The sequence below is a fragment of the Ochotona curzoniae genome, unplaced genomic scaffold (genome assembly GCF_017591425.1).
Source record: "Ochotona curzoniae isolate NIBS_2020 unplaced genomic scaffold, NIBS_Ocur_1.0 contig_908, whole genome shotgun sequence".
Classification (NCBI taxonomy): Eukaryota; Metazoa; Chordata; class Mammalia; order Lagomorpha; family Ochotonidae; genus Ochotona; species Ochotona curzoniae.
Window position 1 is genome coordinate 16,817,791 of NW_024466607.1, and position 27,324 is coordinate 16,845,114.

The following is a 27,324-nucleotide window of genomic DNA, read 5'->3' on the forward strand; positions in this document are numbered from 1 at the left end:
CCCAGCCCTGGCTCTTTTGCTAACTAGTAGAAGCTGCAGCCTAGCAGGGAAGTTTCACAGGCCTGCTCTCGGCTCCTGATCCCACACCTGCTGGTGAGTGCAGCATCTCTGCTTGGTCTTCCCTCAGTCCTGGCCTTTGCAGCATGATGGATGCTGCAGCCTGGCTTAGCTCATCATTATGTCCAGTTATCCTTGTAAACCAGCAGGTGCTGCAGTCCTGCAGAAGTGAGCTCATATTTCCCCTATGGAATCTGCTTCTAGATCTGGTTCAGTTGCATTCTGGTGGCTGCTGCAACCCAGTCTATGTGGCTTACTCTCTGCTCTGACACTTGTGGGCAGGTACTAGCCCCACCAGGCATGCCCCCCAACCTCGACTTTTGTATGTGCCAGCGGGCAGTGGGTGATATGGTTTAGCCCAGCCAGGCCTCCCATGTGGGTGGGTACCTTGGCTTCCTATAAACTGTTCCATCTCTACGCCCTCATCTGCCTATGAGTGCAGTGCCTCATCTGTGGAAGACCCCAGAAGTTATTCGTCTTTTACCAAACATGCCCTTAGCTGCACCCACTCCAGTAGGCTCCCAAACCCTTTCCTCAAGCAGTATGCAGCCCTCATTCCTCCCTCCTTCTCCTCTCCCACCCCCCCAGCCCTGATGCATGGGTGGTATGTCCTGGCCCAGTGTTCCTACCTTCCCCATATCCAAATCACTGTGAACTATTGCATTCCTACTGTGCTGAAGAACAACAGGATTTACTCTTTCTATGTTGGTATATTTTGGTACTTGGTATCCAATCTCTCTGTTATCCCCTCTGCTTGCTCAGTATTGTTTTAAAGAATCTTCCCTTTTTTTTTTTTAAGATTTATTTATTTATTTTATTGGAAAGGCAGATTTACAAAGGGAAGGAGAAAAAGAAAGATCTTTCATCCACTGATTCATTCTGTAAATGGCCCCAATGGCTGGAACTGAACCAATCTAAAGCCAGGAGCTTTTATTGGGTCTGCTACATAGGTGGAGGATTAGAGAATCTTCTATTTGAAACTGTTTTGAAGAGGACTGTGTCATTTCCTCCCATATCATAATATTATGTATGATTGTTGGATGCTTAGTAAATGTTTGCTTTTGTCTATCAAGAATGTGGGATTTGTACATTTGGCATGGGGGCAGACCAGGCTGAATCAGTTCACGTCATCCACTGGCAAATCCGAGCACCAGAACAGAGTGTGGGTCAAGCCAGGTTCAGTCGCGACAAAAACCAGTGCACAATACGGAATGCCAAAGTGAGGTCGCCTATAATGGATGTGACCACAGTGCCCAACCGGCATGTGGGAGAACCAGGAAGGGAGGGGGCAGAGCCAGCAGGGGGAATAACGGGAAAGCAGCCCTGCTTCCCATCCAACTTCTTGCTTGTGGCCTGGGAAAGCAGCAGAAGATGGTGCAAAGCCTTGGGACCCTGCACCTGCAAGGAAGACCTGGAAGAAGCCCTAGGCTCCTGGCTTCGGATTGGCTCAGCTCCAGCTGTTGTGACTGCTTGAGGAGTGAATCTTCCTCTCTGTCTCCTCCTCTATGTATATCTGACTTTCCAATAAAAATAAATAAAAACCTTGAAAATTTTTTATTCTGAAAGCCACTCTATACAGGTATACTACAAGGAAAATGCTTTTATCTCAGACAATTTAGGGTGAAATCGAGATTATGTTGATTATGCTGAGCATTGACTTTCAAACAGAGGTTAGTTGTGATGAATTATCCTCTGTCATTTCCAGTATATTTCACTACATGTTGAATAATAAATTTTACTTCCCAAACTGCCAAAAATCTAATTGTTTTACTACTTGCTTTCTAACACCCGCTAAATTAACCAAAGACAAAGACTAGTAACTGTTACAGAAATTTGGAATATGTCTGCTCAGCATTAATTATATTGTTTTGCACCCAGTAGCTAAATCCTTGCCTTGCATGTGTCAGGATCCAATGTGGGTGCCAGTTTGTGTTCCGGCTACTCCGCTTCATATCCAGTTCCCTGCTTGTGGCCTAGGTAAACAGTAGAGGATGGCCCAAAGCCTTGGGACCCTGCACCCAGTACTTGCAAGGGGGGGGATCAACAGTTAGCTCTCATGCCGGGCCCAGGTAGTGAAGATGTGAACCCATAGGGGCCCGGCACGATGTCTTGATTGGCTAATATTCCACCTCCAAGTGCCAGTACTCCATATGGGTGCAGGTTCATGTCCTGGCTGCTCCACTTTCCATCCAGCTCCCTGCTTATGGCCTTGGAAAGCAGGAGAGGATGGGCCAAAGCTTTGAGGTCCTGCAACCATGTGGGAGACCTGGAAGAAGCTCCTGGCTTTAGATTGGCTCAGCTTTGACCTTTATGGCCACTTGGGGAGTGAATCATCAGATGGAAGATCTTTCTCTCTGTAAATCTGCCTTCTTTATCAAAATAATTTTTTTATAAGAGTTAGTTTTTAACTGACCATCTTTTTTTTTGTTCTCCCCAACACACACAGGAAGGGATTTTATCATTAAGGTAAAGTTATCAGAAAGAGACAGAAGCAGGCAAACATATGCTCACTGTCTGGCACGTGTTAGACATAGTAAATTTCGCAGATAAAAAGTGAATGTCAGTGAATGAGTAATCTGGATAGGACAGGCTTGTAGCTTCAGGATAAGTTGGGAAGTGAGACTAAAGGCAAACCACTTTGCTGTGTAGCCCATTTGAAGCTTTTGGTGAAGATACATGGTATGATCAATATGATATTAATGTTCAGAAGAGGGAAACTTATTCCTGAGGTTTGGGGCAGTTTGCAAAGCCTTCTTGGGAGAAGTAAGGCTGGAAGTGGGAAGGGGCAGAAAAGAAAGCAGTCATGGTTGAAGAGGTATTTTGAGATTTCCCACTAGCTTGGGAGGAGTGACTGTGGTAAAGAACCTGCAGGCAACTGGAAGCCTTTCATGCAGGTGATTGAAAAATAAATGATCTCTTTATAGTACTAAAAGGTCAGACTCTGCCCTGCTGTGGTGGAGACCCATTTCTTACTGCCTGCATATTCCCATTCACTGCCACTGCAGGACCATGCCTTTGGTGCTCATTCTACCTGGAGCACGTTCCCACTAGATGTTATATGCCACCTTGCTTCCTTCTGGCCTCTGCTTAGTTAGAACCCCTTTGATGAGATCAATTACTTTTGGCAAATACTGATGCTGGCAATCCCTCTGTGATGTTTTTCTTCCTCCTGTGTCATCAAAGCCTAAGCAGCACCTGTAATTGTCTGTACATACACAGATAGGTAAGGAGAGGTGATGCCTAGGAAGCAGTTGTTGCAGGAAAAAATGAGCAAATGGGAATTATAAGAAATATAACTTAATTGTTGTTACTTTAAGGTCTTTTCTTGTCAGAACAGCCATGGGAAGCTTGAGCTGAGTCGAATCTGTCTCAAGATAGAACCTGTCTCAAAGCAGTATGCTCATAGGGAAGGCTGAGATTTGGATATGGTTAGCTTTTCTTGTTAAAAAAGCTCCAGGGGATTCTTTTTCTGCATCTTGAAATATTTGTGTTCCTAAAGAAAGCTCTCAGTGATTCTGTTGTCTCTTCTGCTCCTAGGAGACCCCTACAGTGGACCATGAGTCGGTAATGCCCACTGAGGACCTCTGGGAGCCATGTCAGACGAATCCGCCTCAGGGAGCGATCCAGACCTGGACCCGGACGTGGAGCTGGAGGATGCGGAAGAGGAGGAGGAGGAGGAGGAGGTGGCAGCAGAAGAGCACGATAGGGATGACGAGGAAGACCTGCTGGATGGTGAGTGGCTCTGTGAGTGGTAAGGTCCTGTCCTTTCCTCTGGTGGAATTTTTGTTGAGAATATGGTGTTTTCACTTGAATTTTGTAGGTACACAGTCAGAAGACACAGACTACAGTCTTAGCAACAATGGACTCATGCTGAATCCTAGAAAATGGAGGGTTGTTGTTTCTCCGCAAAAACCTTGTTTTAGGAATGGATTAATCTTTAGAATTTAGCTCTTTTCTTACAGATGTCTAGGCTCTAGTCCAGAGACCTGAGAATGGAGCAGGGTTGCCTCAGTCATGGAAGAATCAATGGTAGGATCTCTGTGTTATGGCTTTGCAACCTGGGGGTTGGGACCTTCTGGCAGATGTAGGGTAACTGATTAGTCTTTTGAGTTTTCTGAAATGATATCTGGCTCTGTTCTGAGGGAATTGTCCTGGTAGAAAATCTCACATCCACAACCTGAGAGAGTTTACTGCATCTTACACATTATTGCTCTTCCTCCTGGCTACTTGTGATTATAAACTGCTCCTATTGGGAAGTGGCTATATCTCCATAGCTGGTAGGTTGCCTCAAGACTCCTATTTGGTTTGCTCAGCTTACTTTGTTCCTAACTTCTCCAAATGATATTGGGCTTTTTTTTATTATTAATTTTAATTTCTTATTTTTTAAGAATAAGAGAGGGAGAAAAGGGAAGGAGAGAGAAGCAGAGGGAACTTCTGTCCTCTGGCCCACCTTGCAAATATCCACATTGACCAGGTTGGGCCAAGCCAAAGCCAGGAGCCAGGAGCCTGGAGCTCTATCCAGGTCTTCCACATTAGTGCTAGGGGTCCACATGCTCAGACCAGATGGTCGTCTGCTGCTTCCCTCAGACTGTTAGCAGGGAATTGGTACAAGTCTCACAGAACTGAGCTGTTGCAGCCTGTTGGCCTGTTTGATGCAGACAGGTGGAATATGATCTGGATCTACAGAATAACTGATTTGACCAGCCTGTTTTATGGACATGCTCTATTTTGATTCCATCTTCCACAGGTGGTTGAAACCTTCCGTCTTGTGTCGAGGGAAAGAGAGCACCTCTCTATTGCTGGGCTTCTTATGGAATGAAGAGTGGTGACCTGATCATACCCCAAAGTCCCTGGAAAAAGGGACATTTGATTATATAGGCAGAAAGGATTACATAGTCGTGGTATGGCTTCCAACTTTTGACTATAAGCTAGCTACTTATCCCATTTCATTCCCCTCTCAGAGATTTCCAACTGTTAATCATAAGGGTTGCTGAAGGGTACAGATTTATCTCCTGTACTATTTCCTGCTGATTAGAGACATAGACCTTGCCTCATCTAAGGTGCCCATCTCACAAGCTATAGAATTTCCAGTCAGCGCTGATGTTCGTGTCCCCTAAATGATCCTCATTACTCTGAAAAGATGCTGGATTCTTTTTGCTTTTTTTTTTTTTCAAAGCTTATCTATTTTTATTGGAAAGGCAGATTTACGGAGGGAAAGAGAAAGATCCTCCATCCACTGGTTCACTCACCAAGTGACTAACATCCAAAGCTAAGCCGATTCAAAGTCAGGAGCCAGGAATCTCTTTTGGGTCTCCCTTGCAAATGCATGGTCCCAAGGTTTTGGTCCATTTCTTACTGCTTTCCTAGGCCACAAAGAGGGAGCTAGATGAGAAAAAGAGCATCCAGGACACAAATCAGCACCCACATGGGATCCTGGCACCTGCAAGGCAAGGCCTTTAGCCACTAGGCTATTGCTCCGGATCTTCTTTTTGCCTTTTAGAGAAGTGTTTGAAGTCTTCAAATAATTTGCTGGAATAGGCAGATTTATCTTTCTTGTGCAACTGGGTAAGTTCCTCTCCTTTGCACTAGAGTCTACAAAGGAGCCCAACGTGTGATGCATGCACAAGGTCAGTATTCACACCCATGGGGTATGGCCCCTGAGATCGTAGATTCCGAGGTATACAAAGCCAATTGGATATGGAAGAATGAGCAGCCTTCTGTTGGCCTCACCATGCCCCGTACACTTCTCAGCTAAGACAGTCATTGCAATACTTGGAGGGACTGGCAAATCTTGTCCATGAGATTCAAGGCCCTGCTGTGCCCCATTGGTTCTCCCAGCTGGAATAGCCATAGCAGTTTTCTTTTGTTCATTAAAAAGGTATTTTTTTTTTCCTTTTTCTTTTTTTTCCCAAATTTATTTGAGAGACAGGAAAACAGAGAGCTGTCATCTTCAGATTATTCCCCAAATGCAGCAGCTGAGACTGAGCCAGGCTGAAGCCAGGAAGTAGGAATTCATTCAATCCACATCTCTCCTGGAGGGTAGCAGAAATCTAAATACTTGAGTCATTATTGCTTTCTACCAGGGAGCACCTTAGTAAGAAGATAGAATCAGGTACAGAGCCACAAGTTGAACCCAGAAACTTAAATACTGGTTGCTGATGTCCCAAATAGCATCTTAGCAATTACGCTGGGGCCCAGCATGATGACTCAATGCATTAATCCTCGCTTTGCAAATGCTGGGATCCCATTTGGGCACTGCTTCATGTCCCATATGCTCCACTTCCTATCTAGCTCCCTGCTTATGGCCTAGGAAAGCAGTCAAGGACTGCCCAATGCCTTGGGATTCATATGGGAGACCCAGAGGAAGCTCCTGTCTCTGGCTCCTGGCTTCAGATCAGCTTAGCTCCAGCCAATGCAACCACATAGGGAGTAAACCAGCAGACAGAAGATCTTTCTCCTCTCTGTAAATCTGCCTTTCAAGTAAAAAAAAAAAAAAAAAAAAAAGGAAGACCAGGCATTGCCTCAGGGCTTATTCTTTTTGTTTGTTTTTAATGATTTGTGTATTTATTTTATTGGAAAGAGAGATTTACAGAGAGAAAGATCTTCCATATGCTGATTCATTCCTCAGATGGTCACAACAGCTGAAGCTGAGCTGACTTCAAGCCAGGAGCCAGGAGCCACTTTCAGATCTTTCACATGGATGTAGGGGCCCAAGTTCTCTGCTTTCCCTGCTCGCAAACAGGGAGGTGGATGGGAAGTGGAGCAGCAGGGGTACAGCACCCATATGGGATGTCTGCACTTGCAAGTGGAAGATTAACCATTTGAACCATCATTCAAGCCTCAAGGGTTTTTTTCTTTTAACCTTCAGTATGTCAGGTCATCTGTTTAACCACAGGGTTTCTCTATTGATGCCATTCTTTCTTGGCATAGGATTTAGTTGTTTGTAAGCTTCTGCAGACAGGAATAGAGCTTTTCCATGTTCGTAGTAAACCACTTTAGTAGAACTGCACATTGCATTCAAAGCATCATTACTTGGATCAGAAATAGCCTTGGAAGAAGCACTTGTGCTGTTCTCCAGAGTCTACCATTGGTCTTGCTTCTTTGCTCTTGTTACTACCTTCAGCACTCATTCATCACTGTAGCTGCCATTTGACTTAAGAATCAATTTTCTTTCTTTATCTGGTCCAGACATCTCTGCCCTGTTTCCACTTCACCCTTGTTGAGGAAATGACAGCTTCCCTTTTTTTTCTCCCCCTGGCAGCAGTGTTTACTAAACTGTTAGCTATTTAGTTAGAATCTCCCCTGGCTGGTTCTGAAAATGTGGTGTAATTTTGTATCTGTCTTGTTCCCACCTTGCTTGGTAGCAACTGTTTACCTGCCCTCATTTGAGGGTTACCCACTAACTTTCCCAAAGAGAAGGTCTATAACATATTTTTTGAGTTGTTTTTTTTTTTTTAACTCTTCCAGTTTTCCTTGGTTCAGTTTAGAATATGTTTGCTTTGAATTTACATTTGTTTTGAATTTGGTGTACTTTGAATATATCTAATTTTGAATGAAGTTTCTGAGATAGCATAATGAGAGACAGCAGTAGCTATGACTTTTGCTCTGCGGATTCATTGGTGGATACTGTAGCTCAGCAACCATAGGCCATACATCTATATACTACAGTATAGCTGAAATAAAAGAGAAGGCTTTTCCGTCGAGGAAGGCCCAGGGTCTTGGGACTCTGCACCCACATGGGAGACCCAGAGGAGGTTCCTAGCTGGCTTTGGCTTTAGATCCTGGCTTTGGGTCGGCTCAGCTGCTTGGTGTGTGAACCAGGGGACAGGAGGTCTTCCTCTCTGTCTCTCCTCTCTGTATATCTGACTTTCCAATAAAAATAAATCTTAAAAAAAAAAGTTTCACAAAGACTAACCATTAAACTAAGATTTGAAAGAGCATTAGGTAAAATTAAATTATTAGAATTTGATTTCTAACTGTGGTAAATTAAGAAGTAGAGAGAGTGGGACACAGCATAAGGAAAAGCCCAGAAAACCTTGACAACACTGTGCTTTTGAGATGGTGAAGTATGGAACAGAGGGTGTCTGGGCAAAGATAGTTGGAAGGAAATACTTGGTGATCAGAGAAAAGGCTGGAGATGAACAATCAGAAAAGAAATTAAACTTTTGGAATTTTATTCTCAGGGCAGAAGGGAAAATTCTGGGTGAATGAAAGCTCACTTTCTACAGTGTGGATTGGAGGGAGAGCCATTGAGGAGTCAGTGAGACAGTGAAGCTGAGCTCCAGACCAGGTAGCAGCAATGGTATGGAGGAAAGCTGAATGACATGTTTAAATATACTCTGTAAGGTGAGACTCCATGATTAGGAGCTGGCATGGTAGCTCAACAGGCTCATCCTCCTGCACATACTGAGATCCCATATTGGCACTGGTTTGTGCCCGGGATAGTCTGCTTACCATCCAGCTCCCTCCTTGTGGCCTGAGAAAGCAGTAGATGATGCCCCAAGTCCTTCGCCCTTACACCCACATACAAGACCCAGGAGAGGCTCCTGGCTCCTGGCTTTGGATTGGTTCAGCTCCATCCATTGGCCTTTCAGGGAGTAAAGCAGCAGATGGAAGACCTTTCTCTCTCTGTCTCTCTTTCTTTTTGTAAGTTTACCTTTCAAATAAAAATAAAATGAATTTTTAAAAAAATTATTTATTTCAAAGCCAGATTTCCAGAGAGAAGGCAAAATGGAAAGATTTTCCATCTGCTTTTTTACTCCCTAAATGACTGCAATGGCTGGAGTTAAGCTTATTCAAAGCTAGGAGCATTCTCTGGGTCTCTGTACGGGTGCCGGGTCCCAAAGCTTTGGGCAATCCTTGACTGCTCTCCCAGACCACAAGCAGGGAGCTGGATGGGAAGTGGAGCAGCTAGGACATGAACCGGTGCCGTATGGGATCCTAGTGTGTGCAAGCAAGGACCTTAGCCACTAGGCTGGTGTGCTGGGCCCAAATAAAATAAATCTTTAAAAAAAATCGTATTAGACATGAGATGAGACAAGGATGAGATTTTTTTTTTTCTGAATGGTAAAGAAAAATGGTAAACATCCACAGAGAAGCTGTGTTGTAGAAAGCAAGCTTTGGGAGAATCAACTGTTGGAATGCTTTCCTAACTCAAGAGACTTTGTGTTTATATTCTAGCCACTTTTCTTTTAGTTGTGTTCTTTTCACCCATCAGGAAGCGACATAAACCAATGCTGTAATAGGCTCCTAATAGATGCATATTTTCTGTGAATTTTCTGTACACCAATGAAAAGGTTTGTTGGTTTAGCTTTACTATGACCTTTCATATTTCAGTGTGCTTTCCAGGCCACTGTGTTCACAGAATTAACATTTAAGGTTTCACTGGTAAGATGGTTCCTGAGGCTCATGACATGTGTATTGTTTTTGCTAAGATGTGATTTCAACTGATTTGGTCTTAGGCTGGGCTATGGGAACTAATAATAGAGCTGTGCTTTTTCAGCATGTGTTCCTCAAATCTGCCCTCTTTGTTAGCCCAAAATAATTTGTTATCAAAGTGCCTGAAAGGGTCATTTTAAAATTTCAGTTATATTTAAGTGCATTTAGTGGAGGAAGTTACATACTATAGCAGTGTGTGCTAACTTTGGGGTTTTATGAAAGTGACTTGACTTCTGCCTTGCCTCCTGGGCTTCACATGGCATCAGCTTTGAAGTCTGATGCTTATGAAACCCTAATCTTTGTTTACAGCCTCAACAACTACTGAATCCATTTGGGAATATTGTGTGTGATGTGTGCTTGGATTGTGTGTGTGTGTGTGTGTGTGTGTGTGTGTGTGTTACAGTCCTGGTGCTTCAAAGTGTTCACCAATAGAATGGAAAAACAAATAAAGTTCTGTTTATTTTTTCCTTCCTATACAGGTTACAGCATGATTTTGTTTGCTTATAGAACCGTTACTGTCTACTACTCTTTTAAGTTAACAAAAACAGTAATGAATTTCAGAAGATTATCACTTTAGTGTGTGTACCCAAGTCCTCTCAAGTAAAAGCAGCTGAGTGTTGGTGTTTCTCTTTCTCCATTCCCTCTTTAAAAGGGGCAGCATGTGTGTGCACTCCATAGTTTCCCCTTAATTATTGTGGTTGCCCTTATGTGGGCCTCTAGTGGAGTTTGTATGTTGTGGAAAAGTTTGTGTGTTATTCCATGCTACTGATACCAGTTAAAATGTATTTCTTGGAGGGAGAAGGATGTGTCTCTGAACAGCCCTGGGGACTTTGAACCCCCAGAGAGGCTCACAATCCCTTGAGGTTGCATACAGGCTTTTTTCTTTATTCATTTAAAAGATCTCATATTGGGATATGGAGACATAATTTGCTTCTCCAACTTGCAGCTCACCGGCCCACTCGAGATGCTAGGGAATTGCTAGGAACCTGAGTTTGTTTGAAGGAAACTGCCAGTTACAGCCTTTCCAAAAGAATAAGAAACCCGGCAGGAATTGACATGGTCCTTGTAGTAGTTCCAACCTTGAAACCCGTTTTTGGCTGTATAATAGCAGATAACTTTAGCATCCCGAACCATTTTTGCTCCTTGTAGCATTTTAAAAAAAAGTTTTATTAGTGTTTTTAAATTTTTAGATATTATTTATATCCTTATAACATCTAATGACAAGTAGAGGAAGAAGCACTGTTTTCTGAAATTTCCTGGAATAATATGCTTAGGTTTTTAATTCTATTTTAATTTCTCCCATGCTTCAGTCACTTTAGACAGCCAGAAAACAACTTATCACCTCTTACTTACTAGTCAGTGTGTAGGCCATTCAAAATTTATTTGTTTTTGGGCCCGGCACGATATGTAGTGGTTAAAATCCTTGCCTTGAACACGCCGGGATCCCATATGGGTGCTGGTTCTAATCCCAGCGGCCCCGTTTCCCATCTAGCTCCCAGCTTGTGGCCTGGGAAAGCAGTCGAGGACAGCCCAAAGCTTTGGGACCCTGCACCTATGTGGGAGACCTGGACAAAGCTCCTGGCTTCTGGCTTCTGGCTTCGGATTGGCTCAGCTCCGGCTGTTGTGGCCATTTGGGAAGCAAACCATTGGACGGACGGAAGATCTTTCACAGGCCACAAACAGGGAGCTGGACAGGACGTGGGGCAGTCAGGAGACAAACTGGTACCCATTTGGGATCTCCTTAATCAAGTTAAACAGAGCTGAATGGATGTTGGATTGCAGTTAACAAGGCATTTTTTACTTCTCTGCTCCTAGAGTATAACCATCCACAGGATCCTGCTAGGAGCCCAGTGTTGTCTGGGCCTACCATTTCCCCAGAACCTACATTCTAACTTTGTCTGCTTTACACCTTGAGTTTGCATAAGTGCCTTTCTGCTTTACACTGGTAGTTTTAGTTTTGTAACCTCATCTCACTCAGCTTTGGGATGCAGTAGAGGACTTGAACAGAAAATAGACTGAGTTTTTGGTTCAGTCCTGCCTATCTTTTTCACAGAATCTTGGATCCTTATGTCTTCAGTTTTTGTCTTTTTAGCCTCATGAAGCCTTCAAGCTTTTTAGTTTCTTTGCCTCTCAAAAAGATCCCTGTGTTTGAATGGCTTAGAGCTTCTTGCAGAATGCTGGATTACCTCTTCTTGATTTTTCCTCTGAAATCTTGTCCCTTCCACCCTGGTTATGTTACCTTATCTTCAGTGCCCTCAAAAGGATTGTGTTTTTGTTTTTAATTTGAAAGTGAATTTGTAATTATTCTTGGTACAATAATTTGTTTGCTCTAAGTCATCTATTCTTTTTTTTAGACTTTTCTCCCTTTTTTGTCTTAAAAAAACCTGATTTTTTAGTTTATACATACCTTTTTAGTTTGGAAGCAGTAACACTAAACCAGCTTTTAAAAACTACATAGTTTTTTATTGAGATATAGTTCATAAATTAATGAAATTCAATATCATAGTATATAATTCACTGATTTTTTAAAAAGTATATTGATTTTTACATCATCATCATGATCTAATTCTGAAATATTTTTTTCAGCACAAAAAGAAACCTCATTACTTATAACCAATCCAATCACTCCCAATACTCCCTGTTTGCATTTCCATTCCCTGACAACCACTAGACTACTTTTCCCCCCTCTAAAGATTCATCTATTCTGGGCATTTTGTATAAATGGAATCATACAATATGTGACTTTTTCTCTTAGCATAATGACTAAGCCAACTTCTTTTGTATGTTTAGTTAAAATACAAGGGTACTTTAAAAAGAAATATATGGATTAAAAAGATTTTTTGGAAAGTGCATATTATGAAAAAAAACATGGATTTCAGATTTTTTTGCAGCAAATAAGTTCACTTTTTAATTCCAGTTTCCATGAGTTTTTGAGGTACTGATATACCATAAAATGACCATTTTAACCATTTAAAAGTGTACAGTTCACCTGCATCAAGTGTTTATGTTATGCCCTTGTCATCCATTAGTAGACATTTGGATTGTTTATGATGTTATTATGAACATTGGTGTACCATATCTGTTAGAATTCCTGCCTTTAATTCTTTTGGGTCTAAACCTGGAAATGGAATTGCTAATTCAGAGGGATAGTGTGTCTCTTCCTTTTTGCATGTGTGTATTCTCTGATTTCTCCACAACACCAGCTTTTAAAAAATATTTTTGAAGAACCTTGAAATTAAAAAGTTATTAAGTTCCTTTTGTGTTGCTAGCAATTGCCTAAATTTCTTACTTTGAATAGATCATATTTCCTGGCACCCACTCTGCCTTTTATTTTTTCCTCTTTTCCCAAATTTATTTTTTGTATCTAAAGGTAATTTGGATTTTACTCACACACACACACACACACACACACACACACACACACACACACACACACGAGATGTAGCTTTCTTCTGTTTAGGTTTTATTTTGTTTTCTTGTGTTTTCGATATTGTTTTCTAGAAACTGTTAAAAATTCAATGCCTAGGAAAACCCATCTTTTTTCCTTTTCTGTTTCTTAGAGTTTTGTAATTTTATCTTAAATTTAAGTCATGGATTCATTTTGAATTAATTTCTAGAACTTCATTCTTGTAAGGAGCGATTGAAACAGTGGCCCAAGACTGATCTGTTGTCCTGGGACTCAGTGCCAAGGGCCACCTTGACTGCCTTGAATGCCTGACTACCCAGCCCTACTTATAAATCTCCTAGGTCCTGGCCCCCTTAAGGCCCGCTAGCCTAAGTAAGCTTAATGATGTTCAGGTTAAAGCAGTGTGCTCCACCAATCTCCTGAGACATTTATCCCTGCTGTCCCCCTACAGCTGCATTTGCCGGTCTCTGACCCTGCACTCCCTATACCCATCTTGAGAATATAAAGGTTCCTTTTCCCTTTGCTCTCTCACACATGCTCTCTGCTCCCACTTTCTTCCTGCCCGTGGTTACCCCCACCACACTGAAATAAAGACCTCTGATGTGGCTTGCTTATTGCAGTCTTGGGTTGGAGGCAAAAGAAATTAACACTTCTGCATGTGAATATCCAATTTCCCCAGTACCAGTGAAGAAATTTCCCTTCTGTATTGAATAATCTTGGCACCTTGATGAAAATCATTTGAGCATATCTAGAAAGGATTTATTTTGCGCTACTTTGTTGATCTTTATGTTTGCCTTTATGCCAGTACCAGCCTGTTTCCTGCTGTAGTTGAGTAGTTAATCAGAAATCAGAAATGTGAACATGTCAACTTTCTTTCAAAAATTATTTTTGTGAATAAAGTGTTGGAACGCAGCTGTGTTCTTTTTGTTTTGCTTATTTATGTATGTTTTTGAGTTGCAATGGCAGTGGTGGCTATGGCAGAGACCTTATAGGCTAAATATTATCTAGTTCTTTACAGAGAAAGAGTGTTGATTCCTGGGCATTAAAACTCTGCTTATTACTTCAGCTGTGGTATGGTGCCACAAATAAATCAAAAAGAAAAATAGGGCCATTTCTTAGTCATCCATTGAACAGGTCCATGACACCTAGTGGATTAAGCCATAGCTTAAGAAATACCCACATTCTATATCAGGGTACCTGGGCTTGAGTCCCACCTCCACATCCAAGGCAATTTCTTGGCATGGCTCACCTTGAGAGGGAACATATGATGGTTCCGGTGCTTGAGCCCCTCCCATCCCCAGGAGACACCTGGAGTTACTGGCTCCTGGCTGCTGCAGGAATTCGGGAGTGAACCTGAAGCTACAAGATACTTCCCTTGAGCTTTGTGCTAGTACCCTCATTGAGCTGTGTAAGTTTTTCTTTTTTGAAAACTGCTGTTTGCTCAGTCAGATTTGTGGTGGTGGTGTTCATAACTCATTCCCAAGGAGCTTATGTAAGTGTTCTTTGGTGCTTATATAACTGATGATTACTGCTCACAACCGACTCACGTGAAGGAGAAAGTTCAGGGGTATTTACACCCAGATCTGTCTCTGTGATCTGAATGAGGGCAGTTAATAGTAATTAACCCGCAAGCTTGGCCAATACTAATTTACGTTAGTTATCTGTCAAAGCACACATTTTCCCCTCTTTTATCTCAGTGGCTGTTTGGTGAGTTATATTATGGAATCTGGACAACTTTTTGAAAGTTAAATTATTTTGTTTAAGTTGTGAATTTGCATGATTTAGTAGTCAGAAGGTACAAAACACTGTAATGTAAAGTTTCATCTTAGAGAAGATTTGTCTTTTTTTTTTTTTTTTTAGTTTGAGAGAGACAGAGAAGTCATTCATCTGCGTTTTCATTCTCTAAATGACTGCAACAGCTGGGACTGGGCCAAGCTGAAGGCAGGGGCCAGGAGCTTCTTCCGGGTCTCCCACTTGGGTGTAGGGATTCAAGGACTTGAGCCATCTGTCATTGCTTTGCTAGGCACATTAGTAGGGAGCTGGATCTGAGACTGAGTACCCAAATGGGATACTGGAACTGCAGGCCAGCCCACAAACTGGAAATAATGACACACTTGTAAAATGCTGTCTTGCATACCAGTGAGCTGTAAATATGAATATATGTTTAAATTAAGCTCTTTAACAAGCAAGAGTTAGTTTTTGAAGCCAAAGACAAGGGTTCATTCAAGGATGTTGGTTGCTAAGGAGCTAATACAGACCTGTATCCTCCATAAAAGGAGGGAACCTATGTCTGAACCAAGTTTAAATGAAAATTCTGTATCTGATCATTTTTTTTAAAGGTTTATTTATTTTGATTTGAAAAAGTTATAGCAAGAAAATGAGAGAGAGCTATTCCATGTGTTGGTTCATTCCCACACATGCTTTCAGTGGCAAAGCTATGCTGGTTTGAAGCTGGGATCCAGAAATGTCTTCCAGGTATCCCGTGTGGGTTCAGAGGACCAAGGGCTTAGCCATCTCTGATGCTGTCCCAAGCTATTAGCCGGGAGCTGGATCAGAAGTGGAGTGGAGCAGTTGGAACTGAAACTACTTATATGATGCTGGTGCAGTAGGCAGGGAATTAGCATGCTTTGCAACTGCACTGGCCCTATGACTGATAATTTTAAAAATTGCTACTGCATTTGACATTTATTGCTATGCCAGTTACAGGCGTTCACAGCCAGACCTCATAACTTAGAATGAGTGTTTGATGGTAGATTTGTCTGAGATGTTGAAAAGCCAGTTGGTTCTGTTCTTTCTCCTAGTACAGTTGTCTTACTCTTTGAGGCAGAAGACAGAACAAGGAAATAAAACAGTTGACACCCTGAGACAGATCCATTTCAAACCTCTGCTCTACCCCTTTAAGGTTTACGTGCCCTTCTTACACTGACTGACCTCTCTGTCTGCTTTCTTTCGTTTTCTTTTCTTTTTTATTAGAATGAGATTTACAGAGAGAAGGAGATACAGAGAGAAAGCTCTTTCATCTGCTGGTTCACTCCCCAAGTGGCTGCAACGACCAGAACTGAGCTGATCCAAAGCAGGAGCTTCTTCCGGGTCGCCCACTTGGGTGCAGGGTCCCAAGGCCTTGAGTCATCCTCTGTTGCATTCCCAGGTTACAAACAGAGAGCTGGATGGGAAGTAGAGCAGCCAGGACACGAACCAGCGCCTATATGTGATCTTGGTGCATGCAAGGAGAGGATTTTAGGCACTGAGCCATCACACTGGGCCCTCTGCCTGCTTTCTAACCTTCCTTCCTTCCAGCTGTTCTTCCAAATGGTTGCTCAATGAATTTGCTTGTGAAATAGAAACGTAACAAAATTAAAAAGGACAGGGAGAATTTCAAAGTTCACATAGACGACAGGACCTAGCAAAACATGATGTGGAAATGGGCCATCCCAGTGTAGTTAGTGTGTAGTACAAGCTGCAGGGGTGGTAGCAACAGATACCCTTCTTGGGAATCCGCTTTTCAGCAGTTATTTGTTTAAAAGCTGGAATTTGATGACCACTTTTAGGAGGAAGGAACTCAGGTCTGTGAGTTAGAACGAAGAAGGTTACCGTAGTACTTATGAAAATGTTAGCTTTTGGGGAGGAGGGGTGGTGCTTAAAGGAATGGTAATTTTTTATTTTCAAGGAAGGAAAACAATTAGTAGCTCTTCATCTTGTAGTATTTCAGATGGAAATTAGGACTGTTTTAAGACGGTAGTGGGGACCTGTGCCATGGTATAGTAGGTTAAACCTCTGACTGCAGTGCTGGCATCCCATTTGGGCAGCAGTTCCAATTTTAGCTGCTCCATTTCCAATCCAGCTCCCTGTTAATGCTTATGGGAAGACAGTAGAAAATGGCCCTAGTGCTTTGGCCTCTGTACCAAAGTGAGAGACCCAGAAGAACAAGCGCCAGGCTCCTAGCTTCAGAGCAGCCCAGCTCCAGCTATTATGACCATTGGGGAGCAAACCAACGGATGAAAAATCTTGTTGTTATGCCCAGTTCAATGGCTCAATTGGGTAATTTTTCCCCCTTCAAGTGCTGGGATCCTATATGGGTGCTGGTTCATGTCCTGGCTGTTCCATTTGTCATCCACCTCCCTGCTTGTGGCCTGTGAAAACAGTAGTGGATGGTTCACAGCTTTAGGGACCCTGCACCTACTTGGGAGACAGAGGAGAATCCTGGTTCCTGGCTTTGGATCAGCTCTGCTGCAGCCATTTGAGGAGTGAACCAGCAGGTGAAAGATCGTTCTGTCTCTCCACTCTGTAAATCTGCTTTTCAAATAAAAACAGATGTTTTTTTAAAAAGTAGGTAGTGAATTTGGGAGAGCAGCTTGTCAGGCAGTGTGTTCTACTAGTGTGCTCTACTTTGAATCTTTTTTTTTTTTTAATTGGAAAGTCAGATATACAGAGAGGAAGAGAGACAGAGAGGAAGATCTTCCACTCTCCAAGCAGCCACAACGACTAGAGCTGAACCAGTCTGAAGCCAGGAGCCCAGAAATTCTTCCAGGTCTCCCACGTAAGTGTAGGGACCAAAGGCTTTGGGCCATTCTCAACTGCTTTCCCAGGCCACAAGCAGGGAGCTGAATCAGAAGCCAGGCCGCTGGGACTGGAACAGGCACCCATATAGGATCCTGATGTGTGCAAGGCGAGACTCAAGCTGCTAGGCTACCATGCCAGACCCTGAATCTTCTTTTTTAGTTCTGTTTTGCTGAACACACAAGCAATGGTATCTTGGTTTGTCTGAGCAGTAGCACCTGTTCCTGAGTTGAGGTTTCTACTGCATGCCTAATGTTTCTTGCCATCTTGCTCTTTGCCCTCTTTAGGAGGCCCTTTCGGAAAGGCCTGCTGCAGATCGTTGATAATAGAGCAGCATCTCAACTTCTTGAGCATCTTTTAATGTGGCATTGTCCCATTATGAGCATTCTTTGACTCATGCCCTCCTGGGCAATTCCCTCATTCATCTTCAAAAAGCAAAGCTTTCCTGAGCTCTCCAGTTTCTCTTGATATGTGGGCCAGGGAAGATGCTATTAGTCCTCACCTTGCATGTACCAGATCCTCAAATGGATGCTGATTTGTATCCTGTATGCTCCACTTCCCTTCCGTCTCCCTACTTATAGATGGGAAAGCAGTCGAGGGCAGCCAAAAGCCTTGGAACTCTGTACTTGCATGGGTGATTCGGAAGAGGCTCCTGGCTTTGGATTGTCTCAGCTCCAGCTGTTATGGTCACTTGAGTTATAAACCAGTGGGCAGATCTTTCTGACTCCTCTTCTGTAAATCTTTCTGGTAAAAATAAATCTTTTTTTTTTTTTTTTTAAAGAAAAAGATTTATTTATTTTATGTTTTTTGAAATATTTACAAAGAGAAAAGAGACACGAAGATATGTCTTCTATCTGCTGGTTTACTCTCCACATGGCATCAACCACCTGGGCTGGGCCACACACAGACTAGGAGCCAGGAGCTTCTTCTGGGTCTCCCAAATGGCTGAAAGAGCCCAAACACTTGGGCAGCTCTCACTGCTTTCCCACGCACATTAGCAGGGAGCTAAGTTGGAAGTGGAGCAGCCCAGTCCTGAAGCAGTGTGCATATTAGATGCTGGCATTATAGGTGGTGTCTTTGCCTCCTGTGCCACAGCGCTAACATCTGCTATTTCCTTTTTTTATAATTTATGGATAGAAAGGTATAATAGGAGCAAACCTGGAACTCACACCTGAACAGTCTGGCCCTAGTGTCTGACTTAACCCTTATACCCTTTTATGTCTTAGGAATCACTTGTTTCCTACTCCATGGCATTCTAGAATCTGGCATCAATAAGAAAGGAAGAAACCCTAGAAACCTGGAATGAATAGGGCAAGGAGGAGGTCATATGAAACTACCCAGAAGATGCTCAATAACAGTATATTTGCACCACTCCTGATTCCTTGATTTAGACACTGACTGGTAAAACAGCTCTATTGTGATTTGTCCAGACTAGTATAAAATGATCTTAGAATAAATAAGTAGGGCATATATTCTTTTTTTTTTTTAAGATTTATTTTATTTTTATTGGAAAGGCGGATATACAGAGAGAGACAGAGAGGAAGATCTTCTGTCTGATGATTCACTCCCCAAGTGAGTGCAACGGCTGATGCTATGCCGATCCGAAGCCAGGAGCCTCCTCCGGGTCTCCCACGTGGGTGCAGGGTCCCAAAGCTTTGGGCCATCCTCGACTGCCTTCCCGGGCCACAGGCAGGGAGCTGGATGGGAAGCGGGGCCGCCAGGATCAGAACCGGCACCCATATGGGATCCTCGGCGTGCAAGGCGAGGACCTTAACCACTTGCGCCACCGCGCCGGGCCCCATATATTCTTTACAAGCAAATTCCAAATAATAAATGTGAAAACAAAGCTTAAAAAAGAACTACCATTAGAATACTATATTCTAGGAAGTGGAACTTAATTCTCTTCCCTCTGAATGTGAGCTGGGCTTAGTGGTTTGCCTCTAATGAATATGAAAAGGAAAACATGGTGATTTACAATGGAGAAGCCATGCAGATACCATGTTAACGAAAAAATCACAGTGTGTAAGTAATGTTGCTAGCAGATACCTTGATGTGATAAGAAGGACACTTCACCTCTGTGATGTCCCTCCCAGAAAAACTTAGCCCCAGTCTAGTTATGAGAAAACTTCAGAGAAATCCAAATTGGATGACAGTTTAGAAAATTCTGACCCATCGCAGGTGTTTTAGACTTTAAAAAAACTGTCAGGGTCACGAGAGAGAATAGACTGCCATTATTTAAACTGTATTAAGGGGGTAAAACAAATAGTGTTCTGGATGAGTTCCTATTACAGAAAAAGGCCTTGGTAGAAGAATGATGAAAGCAAAATAAAATAAAATCTGTAGTTCAGTTAAAGCAAACAAAAAGCCACCAAAAAATACAAACCACTTGGGTTTTTACTGCTGAGAGCCAATTGCTATTGCCAAGAACACTTCAGTTTTGGCATATCTATTCTAGTTTTTAATTCCTCTTACTTTTGGGAAAAACCTTTTGGTTGTGCAATGCCTGTATCTAGGGGACTTAAGTGGACTAGGATACATCAGTAAGCTGTGAAGAGGCCTGTGTGCATGGATATTTTTACTCTAATTCCAGTCCTTCCTGGTATTCGATACTGCAAATCCTGAGTCCTCTGCGATAAATCTCTCCCCTCATCTCCTCTGAGGAATTGCCCTCAGATATTCTGCTTAACTTTCAAAGCCTTACTTGCATTTTCCCATTTATAATTCCTGACTGATTACTGCATAAAGTTTTATCTATCATATTTCTGTGACTAACAGTTATTCTTGATTAAGCTAATTATCTCTGGCTGCAAAAATCATGCCTTAAATCTTTAAATTCTTTAGGTCTGTTGACCTGCCCATTCTGTGTTATTACACATTGATGTCTGTTTTTATACCTGCCCTGTCCCCTGAAATAGAAACGTTTTACAGGGAAGGAGTCTTTTGACAAAAATCTCTTAGAGCATCTAGGACAGTGCTTACCCTACTGTAAGCCCTCATCAAATGATTGGCAAGTTGAGTGAATCTTTTAAGACATGGTGGGAGGAGGATTCTCTCAGTGGATGAAAGAGGTAAAAAGACTGGCTTAGTCACACAAGGAAGTGTGAGTTGTATTTGGATGCCAGCTGCTCAGATACTCTTCTCCTGGGCATTCTGAGGCCTAGAACCCCATTCACTCTGATTTTAGTGAAGCTAAGCTAGATGGGAAATATGACTGATTGGCATTGACCGTGGGTCAGATTTGATTCTAGGCATGCACACAGTTTACTTGTCACAACAGCTCTGAATTGTGGTATTACTACCCTCCCTTTGTAGATAGATCCACTGAAGTTCAGCAAGCTGTAAGTAGATTGCCTTAGATTGCCAGCTAGTGAGTTGTTAAGTTGATGTTTGAACTAGATGTGTTTGGTATCACAACCCATCCGCTGACCCCCACCCCAGTAAAAGCACTTTTTTCCTTTCTTTTTTTTTTCTCCCCTCTTCAGACCCATCTCTGGAAGGCATGTGTGATCCTGAGCATGCCCAGCTGGGGGAAGATGGGCAGCGGCCGCCACGGTGCGCCTCAACTACCTCATCTCAGTCTGAGCCTTCAGAGCAGCTTAGGTGCCACCAAGGCAAGATCCCAGCCTCCGAGGACCCCAAAAAGAAGAGAGCCCAGAAGCCCTCCCACATGAGGAGAAATATACGGTGAGCTGCATTTTGGGTAAGAGGGAATGGAGAATGAGTGTGGTATCAGCTCCATTGTAAGTCTGTTGGTGGCGGAAGCACTGGCTTGTGCAGAAGAGCTCTATCTCCCAAGGAGAAAAGAGGCCAGCCCTGTGCCCCTGTGTAGTGGAGATGCAATGCAGGACCCTTGGGCCTGGGCTGTCAGAATTCTAGTGCAGGGAAGATTTATGGAAAGGTTTTGACCCTGCTGGAAACTTAGCTCCAACATACCCTGGCTGAAAGCTTAAGGTGCTGTTCTGCACTGGGCTTTTTTTCTTCCTTTCTATTTCCTCATGCCTCAGAATGAGGAAAAATAAAAATTGATATTTCCATCTGCCCAAGGCAGGGCTTCCTTGAACTAAAATCTGAGTAAATGTTAAATTTCTTAACTTTGAAATCGTCAGCAGTCCTTCTCTCTACCAGAAATAAACTCGTGCCAATCAAAGGAGACAAATGGTTATCTTTTGTTCCTGCCACTTCAACTTTTAAAATAAAAAAAGCAAACACAACAACTTGAACTTAGTGCTTTATGTTTGAGAATAAGGGTATAGAAGCCCTATATCCTACTTTCCCACATAACTACTTTTTAATGCTGCTTTTCTTCCTTGTGACTTATACTTATTATTTTACTTTTGGTATGTTACGTGCAAAGACAAGTCAACATGGGTATCCTACAAGAAATTGAGTAATATGGAAGCGGGGACAGGTGTTTGTCCTAGTGGTTAAGACCCTGCTCAGGAGACATGGGCTGTGTCAGAGTGGCTGGGTTTGAGTCCTGGCTCTGCTCTTAATTCATTTTCCTGCTAGTGTACACCCTGGGAAGCAACAGGTGATGGCTCAAGTGGTTGGATCCCATCATCCACGTGGAAGACCCAGTTTGAGTGCCCAGCTCCTGTCTTGGGCCTGACCCAACCTTGACTGTTGTAGACCTTTAGGGAGTAACCCAGCAGATGGAAGATCTTTTTCTCTGTTCCTCTCTGCCTTTCAAAAAATTAATTAATTTAAAAGTATATATGGGAAAGGTGTTAGCCCAGAACCAGTAGAGTTTGAAATCTTTGTGTCTCTCTTTTTCTCTTTCTTACTCTATACCTTTCTGATTGAGTGGGTTTAGTGGGGCTGAACTTTCCTTACCCCCTTAGTTCTCTAAGCTCAGTAATGGTAATTTTCCTCTCTAGTTTGCCTTGTTTACCTAGTTTTGCTTTACCAAATCTTAAGGGAACTACTTTCTCTCCCTCTCAACATTTAGAAAACTTCTCCGGGAGGATCAATTGGAGCCAGTTACCAAAGCAGCACAGCAGGAAGAGTTGGAAAGAAGGAAGCGTCTGGAACAGCAGAGAAAAGATTACGCACCTCCCATTCCCACGGTTCCTCTGGAGTTACTCCCTGGTAAGCAGCAGAAGAGGCAGGAAAGGTCCTGTGTTCTGGAGGGAGAGGGCCCACAGCAGACCCAGTGGTCACAGACAGACCTGGAATAGAGTGGCAGCCCTTGAGGACTCCTTTAGAGGCCTTTCACTTCTTAAGCACATAGTCAGAAGAACTATGTTTAAAAAGTCGAGATGACAGCAGTATATTCCTCCAAATGATTTTGTGCAGATTTCTCTCTATAACTTTGGATCTAAATAGGCCATGGGATTAAGAACCTCTGAGGATCAGATGAATGGAGGAAGTTAGAACCAGCAAGGGTCTTTGGGAGGAGTAACGATTTGAGAACTTCTGCTTGTCTTCCCAGTGTATGCTCCCTATGAGAGCAGCAGAAGATTCCCTTTTGGGTGGGAAATCATTCCATTAAATAGGTTTGAGCTAAATTTGGTTCTGATTTACCTTTCCATCTTTTTTCCCCCGCCTAGAGGAAATTGTCTTAAGAGCAAGTGATGGTCCTCAACTGCCTCCTCGAGTCTTGGCCCAGGAAGTCATTTGTTTGGACAGTAGCAGTGGCAGTGAGGATGAAAAAAGTAGTCGAGACGGTAAGATCGAGCCATGGTTGCCTTCCCTTTGTCCTGACCCTGTGTTTATCCTGAAAGAGTGACCATGTCTTTGAAAGTAGTGCAGTTCTTGCTTACTTGGATGAAGTCTGACTGAGAAGTGTCTGAATCTGGTGAATGTGAGCTTTCTCCTGGTCTGACAGCTGGAAGAGAGCGACAAGATTTTTATAATCACTGACAATTGAACTCTGTTTCTATATTCTTCTGGTGTGGCGAACCCTAAATTATCCCCGCCCCTTGGGCTTTTGTTTTTCTTTTGTGGTTTCTTGCTGTCCCAGAGGTGATTGAATTGAGCTCTGGCGAAGAGGACACTCTGCACATTGTGGACAGCAGTGAGTCTGTCAGTGAGGAGGATGAGGAAGAGGAGAAGGGGGGCACCCATGTGAATGATGTTTTAAACCAGCATGATGCTCTTGGACGCGTCCTTGTCAACCTGAACCACCCTCCAGAGGAGGAGAATGTCTTCCTGGCCCCTCAGTTGGCCCGGGCCGTGAAACCTCATCAGGTACAGCAATTCTGAACTCTCCTGTCTTCCTTTTCATTTCCTTGCTATGTGTATTGCCTGCTGGTGGTTATCAGCATTACAACATGTGAAATATTTATTTGATACTAAAACAAATTAAAAGTTTTTTTCAAAAATACATATATTTATTTTTGGTTCTTTAGAAAGGCAGAATTCTAGTTGGGCAGGTGGAGGGGTAGAGCAGGATATCTTCTGTCTGTTGGTTCACACTGGTCAGGGCTGGGCCAGGCCTTGGCCTGGAGCTTCATACTCTATCCAGGTCACCCAAGTGGATGGCAGAGTCTGACACTCTTGGGATCATCTTTCACTTTCCCAGGCACATTAGCAAGGAACTGGATTGTAAGTGGAGCAGCCAGGACTCAAGCCAGTGCCCATATTGGATGCTGTTGCCACAGGTGGCTAATTAACCTGTGCCGCAATGCTGGCCTCATTTCAGAAAGAACTTGGTGCTTCCCAATTTCTCATATTTTTCTGAGGTGGGAAAAAAGTTTGACCTACAATGTAGAAGGTTCTGGGTCTCTTAGCCTAATAATCTAAACCTTACGCTTTGAGGTTAGCAAGACTGCTCAAGGTGCTCCCCGGAGAGCAGTGCTTTGATTAGAAGGGGTAGATGCAGAAAAGAGGTGAAAGTCAGAAGTTTTTTCTGATAGAAGGGAGGTGAGTCTTTGGTGTTCATCCGGAACCTGGAAGCAGGACCAGTGAGTTAAAGTTCCATGAAGATGGAGGAAGCTGATTGAGCTTAGTAACTCAAATAACAGGGGCTGACAATTATTGTATAGCAAGTAAAGTTGCTGCCTGTGATGCTGACATCTCATGTGGGTGCCAGTTCTTGTCCAGGCTGCTCCATTTCTGAACCCATTACCTTCTAATAACCTAGGAAAAGCAGCAAGAAGATGGTCCTGCTGCACACCTGGAAGACCCAGATGAAGTTCCTGGCTTCAGCCTGGACCAGCACTGGTTGTTGTACACATCTGAGGAGTGAACCAACAGATAGAAGATTAATGTCTTTCTGTGTGTGTGTCTCTGTCTCTCCCTGTCTCGTTGTATCTTTGTAACTCTATATTTCAAATCAGTAAATCTTTTTCTTTCTTTTTTTATTTTAAGAAGAACTCTAATAGAGAACCTTTTATGTAATGGGCTGCTAGGAGGGGGTGAGTTTCTTAAGACTTAGTAAAGAACTTGTCAGCAGTTTGGTGCAGTAGATTCGTAGATCAGAGGGAAATGCATACTGGGTGAATGCTTTTCTGTGTTTTTTTCTTATCCACTAATTCTGAGGAATTGCATGCTGAGTAAATTAGAGTCCAGGTCTTTGCCAGTCCCTCTGAGGTGTATATGTGTTTCTTCCTTGTCAGATTGGTGGAATCCGATTCCTGTACGATAACCTAGTGGAGTCATTGGAGAGATTTAAGACCAGTAGTGGCTTTGGCTGTATCCTGGCCCACAGCATGGGCCTGGGGAAGACTTTGCAAGTTATTTCCTTCATCGATGTCCTCTTCCGCCACACGCCAGCCAAAACAGTCCTTGCCATTGTTCCGGTAAGGGTTCTGGGGCAGGTTGCACTTTATCACTTCTCAAGAGCTCTGGGATTGTCCCTTTGCTGAGCACCAGCCAGTTGGAAGAGCTCAGGCATCAACTTTGTTCCTTAATATTCTTTCTCTCTCTCTGTCTCTCCCTCCCTCCCTCTCTCTCTCTCTTTGACCTTCTGACAGGTTAATACTCTTCAAAACTGGCTGGCAGAGTTCAACATGTGGCTGCCCCCTCCTGAAGCCCTTCCAGCTGACAGCAAGCCTGAAGAAATACAGCCTCGATTTTTTAAAATTCACATCTTGAATGATGAGCACAAGTAGGTGGCCTGCCCTGTTCTCTCTGCCCCTTTCCTCTTAGGTTACTCTGGGATCCAATTTCCAGTTGTCTGAAAAATTACCCCCAGTCCCTTAGCTTCTTGATGTATTTCTTTCTTTCTTCCTTCCTTCCTTCCTTCCTTTTTTTCTCTCTCTCTCGCTCTTTCCTTCCTTCCTTCCTTTTTCTCTCTCTCTCTCTTTCTCTCGCTCTTTCTCTTTCTTTCTCTCTCTCTCTCTCTCTCTTGAATTTTAGTAAGCCAGTTTGGGACCATGGCAAGTTTCTGGTGTTAATGGTTTAGGGTGCCTTTGTACCTTGAAGAATCATTGAATTTGGTTACACTTTACCCCATGTGTACAGTAATAAAGCTTCAACATGACAGAATGGAGCCTTCTATCTTCTTTTGTAATTTCTGCATTTCTCTTAGCAACTTAACCATCATTTTCTTCTTTTAAGCACTGAATTACAGTTGGCTTTTTTCCTTTTTTTTTTTTTTTCTTTAAAAGATTGTTTTATTTGAAAGACAAATGACATCTTCTGATTCCCTTCCCAAATGGCTTTCAGCTAGGGCTTGGCCAGGCCAAAATCAGGAGCCAGGAGTGCCATTGGCTCTCCCATATAAGTGCCAGGAACCCAAGTACTTGGGCCATCATCTATTGCTTCCCGGGCACTTTAGCATGAAGCTGGATTAGAACTAGAAGTGGGACTCAACCCCAGACCCTCTGATATGGGATATGAGTGTCCCAAGCAGTTGCTTAACCCACCGTACAACAGGAGGTATAATACCCATCTGTATAGGTAGCCTTCAATGGTACAACTTCCAGAACTGCTTTAAAGATTTATTTAATTTATTTGAAAAGTAGAGTGATAGAGACAGAAATAAAGAGGGAGATCTTTAATCCACTGATTCATTTCCCTAATGGCTGCAATAGCCATTGGATGAGTTAGGTGGAAGCCAGGAATCAAGAACTCCGTCTGCATGACAGAGGCCAAAGCACTTGGGCCATCTTCCGCTGCTTTACATTAACATTAGCGAGGAGCTGGATCAGAAGCCCAGCAGGCAGGACTTGAGCTGGTGCTCTCCATGTGGGCTGCTAGCATCACAAGTGGTGGTTTCTTATCCTTTGTGCCACAACACCAACCCCAGCTTCCAAAACCTTGCAAGGTACAAACCTTGTTTTGGATTTACTTAAAATTATTTGTTTTCATTTATCAAGTCAACTTGATTTCCAAAGCTCTAAAGTTATTTCTTGGTCCAGGTTACCTATTCTTGTAGTGCTTTCCTTCCTTGGCTTGGCTAATTAAAAAGGTAAAGTGTATTTTCTGTGGAGGCAGCCTTTTGCAGTATTTGTTCACACACAAAGCATTAAGAGCAGGAAGTTACCCTCCTGGCTAAGACAGCTGATTTTTTTTTTTTTTAATATTATTTTTGGGACTAGGCACATTAGCCTAGTGGCTAAAGTCCTTGCCTTGAACGTGCCGGGATCCTATATGGGTGCCGATTCTAATCCCCGTGGCCCTGCTTCCCATCCACCTCCCTGCTTGTGGCCTGGGAAAGTAGCTGAGGACAGCCCAAAGTGTTGGGACCCTGTACCCGTGTGCGAGACCTGGAGGAAGAAGCTCCTGGTTCCTGGCTCCGGATCAGCACAGCACCAGCTGTTGTGGTCACTTTGGGAGTGAATCATTGGATGGAAGATCTTCCTCTCTGTCTCTCTTCCTCTCTGTATATCTGCCTTTACAATAAAAATAAATCTTAAAAAATAAATAAACTAAAATATTAAAAATCTTTAAAAAAAAAAGATTAATTATTTTTGGGTCTG

At 42.9% G+C, this 27,324-nt stretch overlaps 1 protein-coding gene across 1 annotated transcript in view; it reads left to right on the top strand.

The window, feature by feature from the left end:
- The window catches only part of RAD54L2 (RAD54 like 2), a 72,387-nt gene that overhangs the window by 21,684 nt on the left and 23,379 nt on the right, over nt 1-27,324 (top strand). Inside the window, exons 2-8 of the mRNA XM_040994556.1 lie at nt 3,595-3,789; nt 20,941-21,142; nt 22,407-22,546; nt 23,008-23,124; nt 23,421-23,647; nt 25,018-25,200; nt 25,375-25,508. Of these exons, the coding sequence (XP_040850490.1) occupies nt 3,651-3,789; nt 20,941-21,142; nt 22,407-22,546; nt 23,008-23,124; nt 23,421-23,647; nt 25,018-25,200; nt 25,375-25,508 (1,142 nt within the window). The 5' untranslated portion in view covers nt 3,595-3,650. The remainder of the gene's footprint in view (nt 1-3,594; nt 3,790-20,940; nt 21,143-22,406; nt 22,547-23,007; nt 23,125-23,420; nt 23,648-25,017; nt 25,201-25,374; nt 25,509-27,324) is intronic.